The 15,803-nt window shown below is 40.9% G+C and overlaps 1 protein-coding gene across 1 annotated transcript in view; it reads right to left on the bottom strand.

Moving 5' to 3' along the window:
* KCTD3 (potassium channel tetramerization domain containing 3) overlaps positions 1 to 14,521 on the bottom strand; it is a gene marked incomplete at its 3' end in the record, with an annotated part of 28,970 nt that extends 14,449 nt beyond the window's left edge. The window contains exons 1-9 of the mRNA XM_081997380.1: positions 14,121 to 14,521; positions 9,672 to 9,725; positions 8,237 to 8,282; positions 6,800 to 6,873; positions 6,268 to 6,326; positions 5,978 to 6,058; positions 5,146 to 5,286; positions 3,778 to 3,868; positions 982 to 1,172 (exon numbers count right to left, since the gene is read on the bottom strand). Coding sequence (XP_081853506.1) covers positions 982 to 1,172; positions 3,778 to 3,868; positions 5,146 to 5,286; positions 5,978 to 6,058; positions 6,268 to 6,326; positions 6,800 to 6,873; positions 8,237 to 8,282; positions 9,672 to 9,725; positions 14,121 to 14,194 — 811 coding nt within the window. The 5' untranslated portion in view covers positions 14,195 to 14,521. The remainder of the gene's footprint in view (positions 1 to 981; positions 1,173 to 3,777; positions 3,869 to 5,145; positions 5,287 to 5,977; positions 6,059 to 6,267; positions 6,327 to 6,799; positions 6,874 to 8,236; positions 8,283 to 9,671; positions 9,726 to 14,120) is intronic.
* Positions 14,522 to 15,803: the final 1,282 nt, after the last annotated feature.

Genomic DNA, 15,803 nt, shown 5'->3' with positions numbered 1-15,803 from the left:
CGGATCAAAACTTGAATTTGGTCATTTTGACTTTAATTATCACCACTTTAATTCTCATGACTTCAACTGTAGAGATACATCTAATAACAAATTAACTCAGCATTAAGTTTCAGAGAAAATAGTCCACATAAGGAGATATGCTGTCATACTTCGTTAGCAGTATCCACTGCCAGAGGAAACAGACATTATTGGCGTAACAGTGGTGATTCAAACACCAGGGATTAGGCTAGAGGAAGTTCCTAATAACATTCCCTTCACTGCCTCCCAAACTTGCCCTGTATTTGAACAATAGCGAGTCAGACAAGCCATCAAATCAGTACCAAGGAATATTTACTTCTAAAAATGTCTTCTTGATGTTTCTAAAGCCTCCCTAACTGTGGGTCCTTCAGTGCCAAGGTGTACAAGCAGTAATTCCTGTAACGCTTAGGACAGTAGTGTGCTTTTTCCCTACCTAGACACCCAAGTTATAAAATAAAGAAATTGTCATCTTCCAAATTGCATTTATGAACTACATTTGACAGAGAACTGAAACCTTTTCATCATCTCCATGTAAAAATATATTCCTTTAATAAGACAAAGGAAGGAAAAGCGCAGAATCTCTCAGTATCTGCAACTTTCCATGTCAGAACCTTAGTTCCTTTGTGCTGTGGCACATTCAAATGCAAGCAGGGAAAGTTTAACTCAAATTTGCATCTTCACACAAAAACTCAAGCTGAACTGAAGAGTAAGAATTAGTTAGTATCTGTTCAGTAAAGAAGACTACTTCATTATTCATCTTTTCGTTTTTGAGAAACGATTCCTCTAGCATGACAGAGAAGTTAGCATGCTCCAATACGTTGCTTACTATAGCTTGTTTTGTCACTTTGTCAAACTGATTACCGAACACTGATCATCATACATACCTCAAAAATAAGGTCACAGACTTCTTTCTGGTTAAACACACACACATAAAAAGAAAAAAACCCAAGCAATTACAATTACCAATCTCACTGCCACTACCACCATCTTGAATGCTCCACAAGATTATGCTACTCTCCGAGGCAACTGCAACCATCTTATCTTTGTCTCCATGAGGTCCTCCAACCACCTTGGCATTGAGCGCCACTCGTTCAATTGTCCAGTCCAGATAGGGACTCGTGAACACCTGCTGCCACCCAGATGACTCTTTAATTCTGGAAGGGCAAAGGAGGGAACAGAGAGCAGAGGTTAGAGATTTAGAAATGGACATCTCAGTCTAAACCTGAAACAATGTGGATGATCCAGCCAAAAGCCTGGGTTAGCCAAATGCTACAAAATGAGGTTCAGCATAAGACTTAAAAAGAAATCTCTATCAATTTCCAGAGGCAAGGTGTCTTACATAATATGCTCAGTCATGCTCTAGCATAAAGCTGTGCTACAGAGTCACACTTTCTGTTCATGGTATACTGTAAACAGACTATACTGAATTGACCTTAAGCTTTATTTTTAGAGAATCATTTGCCTGCGCAATTTTAAAGACTTACATGATGCCAGAAAAGCATCTGATTGCAGAATCTCTCAGTATCTGCAACTTTCCATCTCAGAAACTTAGTTCCTTTGTGCTGTGGCCTAGATTCAAATGCAAGTCCAGGGAAAAGTTTAACTCGAATTTGCATCTTCACTCAAGCTGAACTGAAGAGTAAGAATTAGTTAGTATCTGTTCACTAAAAGCAATTTATCTGATTTAACTTTAGGCAGTAATTTAGATACTTGGCAACTGAGCTAGAGCACTGTAAATCTAAGCAGTTAAATTATATAAATGTTAACATGGAAAGCAGAAACACATCTTTAGTATTTTTTGCCATTGTTGCCATTCTTTCACTTCAGCCTTGCATCTTGCCTGGAGATGAAGCACCAGAGATCACTGTGCTCTACCCATATAACATGCAAAAGAAATTGTAATGAAGTGACTTAAGAGCAGGACTGCAAGATCCATAAGCCTTTAAATGTAACCACAATGTTCTCACAAGCTTTATTATCAAGTTTTGAAGACTTCTGCCATACTTCAAAGGGAACAAAAATACTACCTCTAGGATGCACTGTGCTTTGCTGTAGCTTTTTACTAAAATATTATTTAAATACTTAAGATAATTATCTGTTACAAGCAGCATAAAAGAAGCCACAAAACTAAATACTGAATATATTTAATTTCTTACTACATGGGATTCACTCTCCAGTCCACTACAAATTACCACGCAATTTGAGAAGTGATTCTGGCTAAAATTCAGCTGTTACATTGTTACAACAAAATAACCCTGACAAGAATCTTAAAAATTCCATCACTTGACTGCAGCATAGTAGTATAAGCAAACAATATTAAAATTTGTGGGTAGAGGGAAGTAGTTTTAAGCGTATGCTGCCTCTTCAAACACTAGATATTCAAAAAAGTCTGGGCAAATTCACTTGTCAAGCAATAAAAACCAGACAGGTACTAAGATGCAGCAGAGAGGGGGGAAAAACTGTTACTAAAGCTGTATAAGAGCAGAATGGAGGAGGGAAAATTCCACCATTGTATTCCTAGAGTTCCTGCAAGTTTCAGAAGAAAAAATACTCAAATCAAGACAAGACTGCTACCTTGAGTCACTGTGAAGAAAAGCAATATTTTAAATTGGCATATTGACCTGTGTCCTCTTTCAGCAACCACTGAAGTTTGACATGCTTCATCGAAAGCATCACTAATGACTTAAGTTCAATGGTAACAAGTCTCATTAACTAGATTACCAAGCAGGAAAGAGGCAGAACGTTTCACTTAAGTGAGCTATCATCAAAGGAAAACAGCCAGAGATAAAATCGTAAGGAGGGGAAAATTAGCACAAAGACAATTGCAAATCATTGCCTCTTTCTCCAGTCAGCCGATATTAAGCATAATTGAAAACAAGAACATTAAGTAGAGCAAGAAAAGCTGCATTTAGCACAAATTAAAGTAAAACAAACTGCAGTGGTGAATACAAGAGACAAGTTAGATGTGATTTAAGTTGCAAAGTTAAAGCAAATTAGTATTCGATATAGTGAAAAAGATAGCAAACTATGGCTTCGGCTTGGCAGGAAAGAAAGAAGCTATTCACATTACACTCTTTTATTCTCCCTTCTGTTTCTGAACCACACTACAACAGCAGTGTTTGGTTTTGGCAACCGCTCTTGTTAAAACCTTACTTTTCATTGAAAAGACACTCACCAGTTAAATCAAGACTACCAGATGTGAACTAAAAACAGCTTCTGTGATATGAAGGTATTACTTATATTCACCTGATCTTAAAAAATAGCCAGTTTGTTTACAAGACATTTAAAGACATTTTTCAGCCATCTAAGTGAAGTAGCAAGTGCTTAACAGTTCTGCTAAACCAAAAAACCTGAAGTTTAAGACAAGGCATATCACTTATGTAGCAAAAATCCGTAATTGTTTCAAGTTCTTTGATAGTCTAACTTCACAGACTGTCTTCAAACCAATATAGTAGGAAGAAGCTTTTAAATGAATCTTTCTTTTAAAAGCCTGCTTTAAAGCAGGCTTTTGAAGCAGTTAAATTGGAGTCCATTACATTCGCAACAGCATCAATAATTGACATTAAAGCAGCAAAATTTGAATTCCTATCAAACAGTTCATTTGCACAAGCAAAAGTGGCAATTCACATTCAGTCTGCTCCTATAGATACATGTGATCTACTGTCGTTACAGAGTAAAGGAAACTTTTAGCTTTGCTCATAACAAACTATCGTCAGTTATTTTAGATTCCTGTAACCTGACAAGCAAGTATATTCATACCTGTAGCAAACAGCAAAATGGGCATAGGCAGCTACTATCCAATTGTGGTGGCCAGCTACTATTAGGACTTTCCGTGGGTCCACAGGAAATCCTAAAAACAACAACAAAGCTGAAGTCAGTCAAGTGATGGGTATTAGAAGATGAGCAGATACATCTAGAATGGGATAGAGCTCTCTGCTAGGATATGCAGCAGAAACTTTGACAATGAAGTTTTTCAAGAAACATTTTTGGATAGATTCTAGTTAGCAATATTACTCCTCACAATCCTTACAACTCTTACAGGACTTACATAGGAGGAAGATATTTCATCTCAGTCACTACAACGCACAGTGTTCACAAGGAGAAAGAGGCAAGTACATTCCTCAGTTTTAAAGCCTGCCAAATTAGTAGAAATTTGAGGATTGCTATCAAATAAGAAACAATGCTTTCTTTTGTAAAAGTTCTTTCCAAATAGTTGCTGCAACCCTGTATTACTGTTCCAGATTGCTAAACTGAAATTTCCAATACTGCAGAATACCTATAGCTCCTCCATTTACTACCTAGTGGGAGCATACCTCATTTCTGATCTGCAACTAAATTAGGTTTGGCAGAAGTGTTGGATGGCACTGGAAATCGGTGGTTATGGTACTTCCCCCAGTTAGCTCTCAGCCTTGATATGCTAAAGAATTAATGCCTAAAGATTGCATCTTCTATCTCATTTTCCCCAAGACTGCCCTCTTCCAAACCTGCAGCAACTCGCAAAGAAGCATCAGCAATTCATATCCAAGGCTTATTTTACATTATCTGGATATAGTTTCACCTTCACTGCTACAATTTACATGATTATAGCAGAAATATGACAATTCTAACAGCATCATTTTGCTTGCAAAGTCAAAAGCTGGAGAATGACAGAATTCAAGCCTGTCTTAGGTATAGTTTTTATATATTTTATATGGAAAGTATTTGACATAGTCAAACAATTGAAGACTACCTTTACTTTAAAACCTCAACTCCTGCAGGACAAGAGAGGCACCAGGAGCGAGAAAGAGGTACAAAAGCAGGAAGGAGGTCCTGAATAAAGACCAAAGAGACACTGGTCTGTCTGGTGTTTATCACTGCTTTAGTACAGTATAAGGCATTTGTCTAAGGGGCCATACTAAGACTGCATGAAGAACTTTGATTTGCCTTTCTCTCAGCTTCATGTCTTGATTTGTGCAGCAGTGAGCCTTAAATACTGCATAGGGAGTAGTGTTTAAGTAAGCGTTCAGCAATTTAAGATCAGGCAAACATAGAAAAACAGAGTGAAACCAGAAATAGTCACTCAGTTTTTATTTCCCAGTGACAATCATCTTTGCAATTTGTTTTGGTTTTAAAACTGACATTACCCACCTAGCCTGACTGTACCTTCCCCAGTATCAGCAAGTGTAGGTTGGACACCGCCTCCATGAATCTCGCTCTCGGAGCAGTTTTGACCAGTTCTAACATCAGCTGGTGGCCCAGTGGTATTATTTATTTTACGGTTGGGAATGCCTATAAAAGAAAGGGATGTTTTGTCCCACTCCATAAACTTTAGCAATGTAACAGATATTCATTCACTTTTCACTACAGGATTAACACTTGTGCATTTTGATATGAAGTCTAATTCATCTGCTGTAAGAATTAGGCAGTATCATAACACTGAAACAGAAAATGCTCTTGCTCTCTACATTGACATTCACAATTTAAAGACCTACGTTCAGAAAACTTGTCAACAATTGGCTAGATATCCCCTACACTTCAGGTTAATACATGAACTCTACATCTCTACAGAGAAGTAAAAATCCAACCAGTACTTATATTTTTACGTAAAGCTCATTTGTGCTGATTTGTCGTCTAGACATAGGGCACTTAAACTGTACCTTCAGAAAGAAGCAAGCACTCCATGCTGATAACATTTAACTGACACATACTTAAAGAATGTCTACTCTGGTCTAGTACCAAACACAGCCTGCTTAGTATTAACATGTCCTCCCCACCCAGTACTCTAATCATTTCATACAGTATACAGATAAAAGCCTTGGTTTTGAATTGGAAGTACGTTCGATTCAATCATCTTAATCTTTCCATAGGAAAACCTTCTCTGGACAGTTTGACAGCTAGAGTAACGCCCTCAGACAACCACCCCCACAAACTAAAGCAATAAGTGACCGCAAGCAACACCAGACCATGAATACAAAAATACCAGGAGGAGGCAAGTAGCCATGAAAAAGGACACTGCCACAAGATGAGCGTTCCAGTTCTTCACATAGTAGCAATCTTCTCACTAAGGAGGAAAACCAGATATGACCATTGCTTTCACTTCCCAGGAAACATCACATTATTTCAAATAACCTTTTGCATCAGCATGTTTGAAAATCTTCAGGGTCACAACGACCCAGGACTTGTAAGTGGGTCACTACTATAGTAATAAATGTGAGATGACCTCACATTTAAAACAAAAAAAAAAAAAACAAAAAAAAAAAAAGACATTACCTAAAGGAGTGATGCCATAGAATTCAGCTTCATGCCTGAGAACATTAATACTCACTCCCCTAGAGAAAGAAAAAACAAAACAAAACCAACAACAAAAAACACAAGAACAGAGCGAGTCAATACCTTGATTATAAATACTTGCATATAACAAGGTATTACGCAATGTGAACATCAAGCTATTCTGTTTACAGAATTACCACCAAATGCATTCAACCTGTTGATGTTTGAGATTTCAAAGTGATTCTTATATTAATTAATTATCTTTCATTATAATAAAGATACAGAAACAATAAAGAAATACATTGCCAGCAGTGGTTTAAATTACAAGAATCCACTAAAAAAATATAATACTACCATTTCTGCCTCCACCATGCCATACATATACCGCAGACATGGCCCCAAATCTACCAGGGAGCTGAGTCATATACTGGGCACCCAACTAGCTGAGTAAAACTGAACAATCCTCATTTGAAAAAGTTTTCTAATGCATCTGATCAATTAATTTTTGCTTGAAATAATTAGAACTTCTTACCGTAAGTCTAACTCCTTTGTGCGAAGAAAATTTAAAATGGGTGCAAAAGCTGCTGGATCTCGATCAATAAATATCTGCAAAGAAAAATTGCTGTACTTTTAGCATTATTATGGAGCAACTGTCAACTAAAATGCTTTTTTATGCTGCGCATGAGAATGAGGAGTTGAAGATGAGGTAGTCGGCAGAAAGACATAACCCAAAGCTTTTGGACCATGCCTTTGCTCTCATTATTCTTCTACCGTCCACTAATTCAACATTCTTAAGAGACATAAATACCAATACTGCTGCAAATAGATGGCACTTAATAAACATGTTGTTTAAGTTCTAGAGTCTCCACAAAGTTCAATGGATATTCTCACTTTCTATCACGTGTTCAGAATACAGTGAATGTAATAATTAAAAAAAGTCTAAACTTGATCTTAAGTCAATTACCATTACAAGTACCTCTATGCTTTTAGCAAAGTACTTCTGAGCCTTACTATCACTCAACAACATTGCTGTAACTATAGTTTCCCATTTAAGAATATCATATACACAGACTGAAATGACCATTTTGCTATATATATTTGCAAACAAAAGCTACATTTCCATGTCAGGATTACTCAACTACATATGCAATACTATCTAAGGAAAATTACCCCTCCCTCTTCAATATGGCAATTAGCAGTTCTGTCTGTTTAAAAAAAAAAAAAATACAGTTTCTGCCTGTGCATTGTCTGTACAATGCAGAATGAGCACAAAACACACACATTGTTCCAATCTCATTTATCTCAGAATGAGGATGAGAACGAAGAATTCCAGAGATGTCAGGAAAGTTTGGAGCTCAGACTGGTGCCATGACATTCAAGTAGTTACATCTGAGAGATCTTTATTCTGTCCTAAAATCTTTAAACTTTCACTAGACATAACTGAATTAAATATTCCCAGTCATTCTCCCGCTCAATAACATGAACAGTATTGCAACTAGGCTCTGAGCTTATAAGAGGATAGCGTATTTTGTATCGAATCTAACACAAGAAAAGGAAAATACACGGTGACACTTTGAAATTATTTCAAAGTCCCATATTTTCCTCCTATTGAAATATGTGACAAAACATGAACAAAAGGTCAAGTCCAATTGAACATTACTCCTCATGGACTCTGAAGCAGAGATGATGCTGTCAGCATTTTAAACACAGGCTTCTGCAACACTGCTATTAAGGGTTATGTAATACAATAGTGACAGAGAAAACACTGGTAAAACCCCAAACAAGTTTTTAAAAGCCCAGGAATGTGAATGTTTTTAATTCATTTGGCCATTTGTTTTCCATGCTTTTAAGCATAGCTGACTCAGGCAGTATAACTCCCATTAGCACCCACAGTGAATATTCTTTAGGAGAGAACCTAACCGAAAGCATAACATTAAATTAATGATTTATCAGTAGGTTTATTACTCACAGCACCAGTTTCATCCTTCAGCGTTGAAATTCTTCCACTCAGCAAACTGAAACACAGGAAATCTTCGTTAGATATCCCCCAGAAATGTACTAACACAAATACAAGACAGTAACACTCTCAGTCAGTTTGCTCTACTTGTGTATCATAGATTGCATTTTGGTTAAAACTGTATAGCTGAGCAAAGAAAACTGCCTAGGTAAGACAGAACACTGGTGAGGGTGAAGTATCTCTCCTGAACAAAGGAGCAGTGCTTGTACACTTAAGGAAAGGCTAAGAGCTACGAGGACCTTCCCAAAGAAATCTGACACAAGGCCTAACTAGCCTGAAAGGATGGAAAAGTTTTCTCAGGCACCCAGAGGGCTGCATAGTTTGCTATAACATAGTAAACCAGTAAAAGCTGCTGAAATAAAAAGGAAGAGTAAACAATCTATTCTGCAAGTACTTACTGGGTAAGAATGGGGTGGATGAGTTTCTCTCCCATCAGATCAAAGTACTTTTGCTCCAGGGTAGTAGAAAACTCAACACCAAAACCTTGTTTTACAGACACGAAGCAAACTAATGTCAACAGTTTTATTTCAGGATTACATGTGAGTCTGGATGACAATTACCTCTGAGATTTTCCAATACTGGATGACTTTCAGAACAACCTCCTTAGATTAGTGTTGAGAGACTGGGGAATAGCAGGGGACTTCCTCCTTATGCCTTTCCTTCTGTGCCTCAGAAAAGGTGACATTTCCCTGGCACTCCATTTATCTGAACATTTCAGTAAAACAGGAGCAGGTAATGCTGCCTGTCTATGTCAGCTGCCAGGCTTTTATTGGGAAAGAAGTCTAGGGTACAAAAATTAAATGTAAGGAAGCAAAACTGCCAGCCTTTAGGTTTTCTTTTATGTCTTTGGGATTAACTGGGTTGTAGAGGTACAGCAACTACAGCACAAAATTACTAGGGTACAAACAGTAAGCAGAACAACCTACAGAAGCAGTAAAAGTTAGCAGAAAGATGTTCAATAATCCAACAGCTCCTGTACCGCAAGTTAAAACCCTCAGAACTTTGACTAAGCTCAAGGTGCAGCAATAATTCAAAATACATTAAAGGCTGTGCTACCTTGTATGGTCAGTAAAATCAGTGGCAATATAGTAACAAAGTCAGTGGCAGCTTCCTTTCCTGCAGACTTGGAGCCTTATTTCCACTAACACTCCATCTAAAAAGTAACAACCCTTCAGCCCATATAAGCTGCCATAGCATCATTCAAGATAGAACGTGCCTTTCAGATAATGGCTTATTTCAAATTAATCTGTCCCATTGTTTGAGATAGGGAAAAAGCATTAAGGAATAAAGACACTATTTACAGCATAAATTAAGAACTGACAACATACATATTTTTTTAATGGCTGTTAATTTGTCTTTCTTTAATGTGATGATAAATTACAAATACCTGGAAAAAAAGGAGTCTGGAATCCACATCAATGTTTGTCTTGAAGTGCTGAACCTAGGAAACCAAAGTTACAAGTTTAGAATAAGCTGTAAAATTGGAAGGAAGTCTGCTTCATCAAAATTCTTTGATTTGTACTACAAAGCTGATGTCAAGCGGGTTTGGGAAGTTTGAGATCACTTAAATGTCCACACAAAGTCAAAGGGGTTGCGGATTGTTTGCACAGATTGTCCGTAAGCATGAAGCAGCACTGTCCAGAGACCCCAAAAGTATCATTCTTTGTATGTCTGTAACACACTGTCCCAAACATCCTGTATTTTCTGGTTCTCACACTTTGTCAACATTAGTGCTTTCAAAACAAAAAACCCAGGAAAACCAACACATACACACAAAAAGCAGCCACTAAAATACAAGTTTATCAACAGAGCGCCACATTTGCCATTAAGCACATGTTACTCTTACCTAGGACTCAAAGGGTGCTACATTGTGCACTGCAAAATACTACAATGAGCTTCAAGTTACTATTTTACAGTGACTTTAATTATTTGCCATTTTGCTATTTGGGCACTCTTAGAGGGGGCCAATAACAATAACAGTTAAAAGAAAGAAAGCATTTACTCCAAATCATGTAATTAAATAATACAAATTATAAAATTACTTATGATGCCAGGCAGTATTTTTCATAATAAATAACTATGACTTCTTTTATACTTCTTCTGGTTTTGATTTAACATGAAGGAAGACAACTGGACTGTCAGCTTGGACAATGAGTTCACGCTCCACATCAGTTCTCTGACTGTACATACCCTCTTACTAGCACCATGACTAAGAAACCTTTGGAGACCTCTTCATTAATGGGAATCAAAAACGGAAATGCAAAAGTAAAATTCCATGACAACTTTCCATATAGGAATACATTACAAAATATTTTTGGAATAAAAGTACTTAATCATAATTTATCTAGTTTTCACTGCTTGTATTTTCCAGTTTGGAGAAAAAAATATGTAAGCAAAAAGCATTACTTTATACCACCAAAGAGGCAGAAACACAAAGGCTGTATGGAATGACCATCCTGCATAAAATGTGGATTATGTAGCTGCTCACTGGCAAGCATAACAATGACAAATCTCTTAACAGAAAATCTACAGTATCAGCGTTCTAAGCACAAACATGCACAAAGTCTTTTCTAAAAATAAAAATTAAAAAAATAAAGAGAATCAAAGCAGTCTTCTATTTGAATGGAAAGTGACTTCTAAGTATATTTGCAGTTTTGCACAACTTTTTTCATCTGTAATACAGACCACTACCCTTCTCTACTTTAAGAGTAAGGGATGATTCATTTAACTATATTTATAGTATGTGCATAATAGAAAACAACAAGTCACATGAATTTTATCCAAGATTAATCCAGACACTGCTTGTAACTATGGGAATAGATGCAGCATCACCAGTTAGCCCTTTTAAAGGTCTTCACAAGATTCACAAAACACTTCTATTGTCTGATACTTTAAATACTTACAACTTTCAGTTATTTTTGTGTTTTTACGAAAAAAGAAAAGAGGAAAAAAGAACAAAACACAGAAGACTTACGGCCTCCCAGGGAGGAGTATATAGGTAGAAAGATATGGAAAAAGTACTAGAACCCTCAGCTAACGCATTTTCTACAACACTGAGTGATAAACACTAAATTAATTCTGAAACAATAAAGCAGTCTGATGAGACCATGAAGACATTCAGGATCTTTGAACAGATGTTTGATGTTTGTGGACTCAATGGTACTATCTTCTTAATACACCACAGCACAATTTCTGACCTGGAGGCATGTTTGGATTTAGACACATGAGTGACAAGTCAGCTATTCAGAGGTGTCAAGATTGAAGTTTTGCTGGTGTTTTGACCAGCTGGGTTCCATTGTAGCATTTCCTAAGTCACTTAAAGAGCTTAGTAGCAAAACATTTGGGACTAGAAGATGTTCTAGAACAAGCCCCACAATAAGTAGGATGGGAAAAAGAGCCATCAGCTGATTCCATATTTGTCTCCTTGCACTTTTATCAGTGGGTTTAGATAGCACACAGATTTTCTGTCTCTGATTTAGCACTATGGTATGAGTTTAGTAAGCAATACCTCATACGAACATATACTTTACATCTTAACACATATACATTAATCTTTGTAAACAATGAGACACAGTCCTGCTTTCCAGGATGCAGAAAGAAGCTTAGGTAGCAATATTTGCATGTCTAGGCGCACCTGCAGCACCATGCAGCGCTCAGACATCATAGAAAAATAGGCAAACCCAGAGCAATAGCCTCAAATACTCTTAAGCAGGTGGCAGCCTACAGTTATTTTGAAGAAAATACAGGCAACTGGAAACAGGCGCGCTTAAGTGTCCGTTATAAAACAACCACTGCCATAGTCTATTGTGCTTGTAGAGTTATCTTACAACCAGAGGGAGATAAAGGGTCAAGAAAATTCACTAAATTTGTTACAGTAATTTCTGTGAATGTTAACTTGCAAGAAGCTTGTCCTCCCAGCAAAAAAATCCACAAAAGCTGAGACCAGGAACTGTTGGTTCAATACAACAAAGAAGCTCTGTCGGTCCCAGGGAGCAAATGTCAGGTGGGAACCTCATGTCAGAACATGGAAAGCTGGCAGCTCTGTACTAGGTGCTCCAAAGTATAACTGCTGTCAGAGGCAGCTGATTTCCCCTTCTCACACAACTCTACCAACAAAACTCAGTGTTTCAGGTTTCTAGTAAGGGTAGGAAGAACTAATGAAGAGGACAAAATGTGTGTAGTATCCAATGCTCACCCATTTGCTGTCCAGATCATCCACTGTCAACTTTGAGTCACCTGCCTTTGCAACCTGAAAACCTGGCTCAGATATATTTTTCAAAGAATATGGGCACTATAAGGAAGTTGAGCTTGCAAATGACCAAAACCCTTACACAGAGGTACTTTTGCATGTTGTCTTCCTATTAAAAGGGAAATGTCCACACACACATTTCCTACTCCTTACATCCAAATGATATTTGTTCACAAGAATCTAGACCTTCAACTAGAAATTAAATACATACAATTGTTAGTTTGCCTTATTCTTCATACTTCTCTGTGTAGGCAAGCCCTCTGAAGACGTGTGTTTCTTCCCTGATTCATGCCCTGTACATATTTTTCTGTTCTCTGCAGTCGCATTTAATAAGATCTGTTTAAAATTATAAGATTGAAGCATCTTTGTGATTCCACTTGCATTAAAAACCTAAAAGATTAACTGGCCTGTAATTTAAGAGGCAGTGTTCACGGAAGAACCTTACTCAGTACAACACGAAATCTAGTCCAACCCAACATCAAAGTTATCTTGAAAGCATCATTACAGGTGAGTTTTGCCTATGCAAGTTGCAAGAAGCTTCTCTGGGCTGAGCTACGTTCTTAATGTCTTATCACAGGACTTCTGCATTGATTTTTATGGCACCCTCCTTTAAGAAAGGCTGCAACATACAATTTAGTTATAAGAACAAGTTCATCTTCTGGGTAATACAAGAAATTTCTTTAAAAAGTAGTAGTAGTTCTTACTACCTATAGCTGGTTTCACACTGTGCGCAGACTCAGGAAGACACATTACTTCAGTTTCCACTAACTACGGTAATCTGAATGATTTCATGCCCGAGCATTTTGACAGGAACATTTGCACTATTTATCACACAGATTCTGACCACAGCTGTCTCGCAGTTCTCTATCTCAGCCTGCCAAAATGTCTACACAAGCCATCTTCCATTCCACACTTCCAGCATACATTCATAAATACAATACAATTCTTTATCTGGTTGATAGCACCAGTATCATACGAAACTCTTTAATCCCTTATTCTCGGAGGCTGCTAGATAGACTGATGACTAGAAGCTTATGGATCTGATGGCAAAGCAAAGCTCTCCGTCCTCTACTCCTGAAGAAGCAGTATACCCAGAGTCCATAAAACGCATTATTGGAGTGCGTATCTAGAACCCCCAGACACTGCAGGCAGACACCCACAGGACTGCCAACACCTCCCGTATCTGCCTCCAGGTACCCCCGGCTCAGCTCCCCTGCAACGTGCTGGCTGAAGCTTTATTCAGGCCCTCCCGGGTGCAGCACCACGTCCAGACCACGGAGTCCCGCCGGACAGGTTGCAGACGAGTCGGCACCGCCGCCCTCCCGGGCCGGAGCGGCTGCCGGGCCAGCCTACCACCCAGCACGGCCGGCCAGCGCCTCACTTCGTGTAGGCCTCCGGCGGGAGCTGGCCGCTCGGAGCGCGGCTCCCCACGGCCCCCTCGGCGCTTCCCATCGCTCCGGTGCCCTCCGGCATCCGCCGGCCGCCCCCCGCCGCCCCGCGGGAGTGGGGCGGCTCGCCGGCAGGGCCGGGGCCTGTCCCCCTCCGCCCACCCGCCACCCCCGCGGCGGCCCCCGCACCCTTGCTCACCTGGTGCCGCCCACGTTGAGCTGGATGATCTCCCCGCTCCCGGCGCCAGCGAAGCCTCCGCCGTTCCCCGCCATCTTCCCCGCCGCCTGCTCCAGCCGGCGCCCGCCGTCGCCTGCCGCCGCCGCCGCCGGAACCTCGGGGTCGAGGGAAGCAGCGGCGGGGCAAGGCGAAGGCGGCGGCGGGGCAGGAGGAGGCGGGGGATCGGCCAGCGGGCCCGCGCAGCTCTCTGCGGCCACCGGCGGCCAGGGCAGGGTTAGCGTCCGGCCAGGCTGCGGCCCCGCGGGCTCCCCGCCGCTCAGGCCCGGCCAGGCCGCGCCGCCTCCCCGGTCCGAGCGGAAAACGGCATGGCAAGGCGACAGCACCTGGAGGAGGGGGGCCGGCGCGGACCAAAATCCCTCGAACCGTTCGCGTGAAGAGGCGGGGGGACCCCCGCGGCGGCGGCTGGGGAACAGGTCAACGCCTCTCGGGGGAAGGGACGTGCCCGGAAGGGGCCGGGTGCGCTCGGCAGCTCCCGAGGTGGTGGCCCGCCGGCGAGCGGGCGGGGCGGAGCCGGGCAGGTGAGCGGGGCGGGGCGGCGCTGGTGGGCCGTGTCACCGCCGCCGCGGGCGCGGGCCTGGCCCGGCCTGCCCCGGGCCGGCCTGTGTTGCGAGGCCGTCGCCGGGAGCCCGCCCGCCCCTGGTGCGGCGTCACGCCTGGAGGAGAAGGAGCCAAGAAGGCGGAATTCTTGTCCTTTGTGTTTTTAAAGGAAGGAGGGAGCCGCCTGTGCCGCCATCAGGCGCCAGCGACCCCAGCGTAAAATGAAGCCACCGCTAGCGAGGTCCCCCCGCTCCGGGCCTGGCGTCTCCTTCTGCCCGGCGGGGACTCTAGGCTGGGTTTAGGCCTCCGGTGAATGGCAATGCCGCGCCAGAGAGACATAGAAACAGAAAATCCCCTGAAATCTCAACGAGAAGGTAGCGCTGGCACTGTGGAATTTAAAACCTGAGTTGCAGCTCACCCTTGTTAATCGAATTCTGCACCGATGAAGGGTAAAAAACAGTAGACGAGGCAAATCTGAGCCCGCAGAGCAATTTGAGGAAGAAATCTATCACAGCAAGTGAAGGAAAATTGAGGAGGAAATAAATGACAGTGTGGTTAGCAGAGGAAGTAATAAAATTGTGGTTTAAAGTTGTGAGGGTAGGCTTTATGATTAATTCCTACACTCAAACAAGGAGAGGAATAAGCAAATACGAGTCCAATATTTTAGTTTATTTTAAGTGAAATTTGCCTTGAGATTGAAAATCCACTGGGAGGATCCAGGCCCTATTTAAACCTAATGTTTTTCTGCTAGGACACATGGATAGAGTTGAAGCGTGCTCAAAAATTATATTTAGAAAATGCTGTGAAAGTTATGTGACTAGTCAGGGAATAAGCAGCTTGGAGTTACCTGGCTACTTCCTCACCTGCATACCTTGGAAAATCCACTTTGTATACCTCTAGCCATATCGTAGAGCTCAACTGACCAGAGCTATGGAGGTACCTTTGCCAGGCAGTGCAGTATTTTGGAGAAATGACTTCGCTATCACAAGGACCTACCGCTGTCACAGAGAAACACACAGCCATGTTAGGCTTCTTGGGCTAACTGGCTGACAAGCACAGTGTATTAAGCTTGGGCAGGAAGCCTGTGAATACTTCTGTAATGTGTTC

Source organism: Phaethon aethereus, assembly GCF_964289735.1.
Source record: "Phaethon aethereus genome assembly, chromosome: 3".
NCBI classification, from domain to species: domain Eukaryota; kingdom Metazoa; phylum Chordata; class Aves; order Phaethontiformes; family Phaethontidae; genus Phaethon; species Phaethon aethereus.
This window is presented reverse-complemented; position numbering and strand designations above follow the sequence as displayed.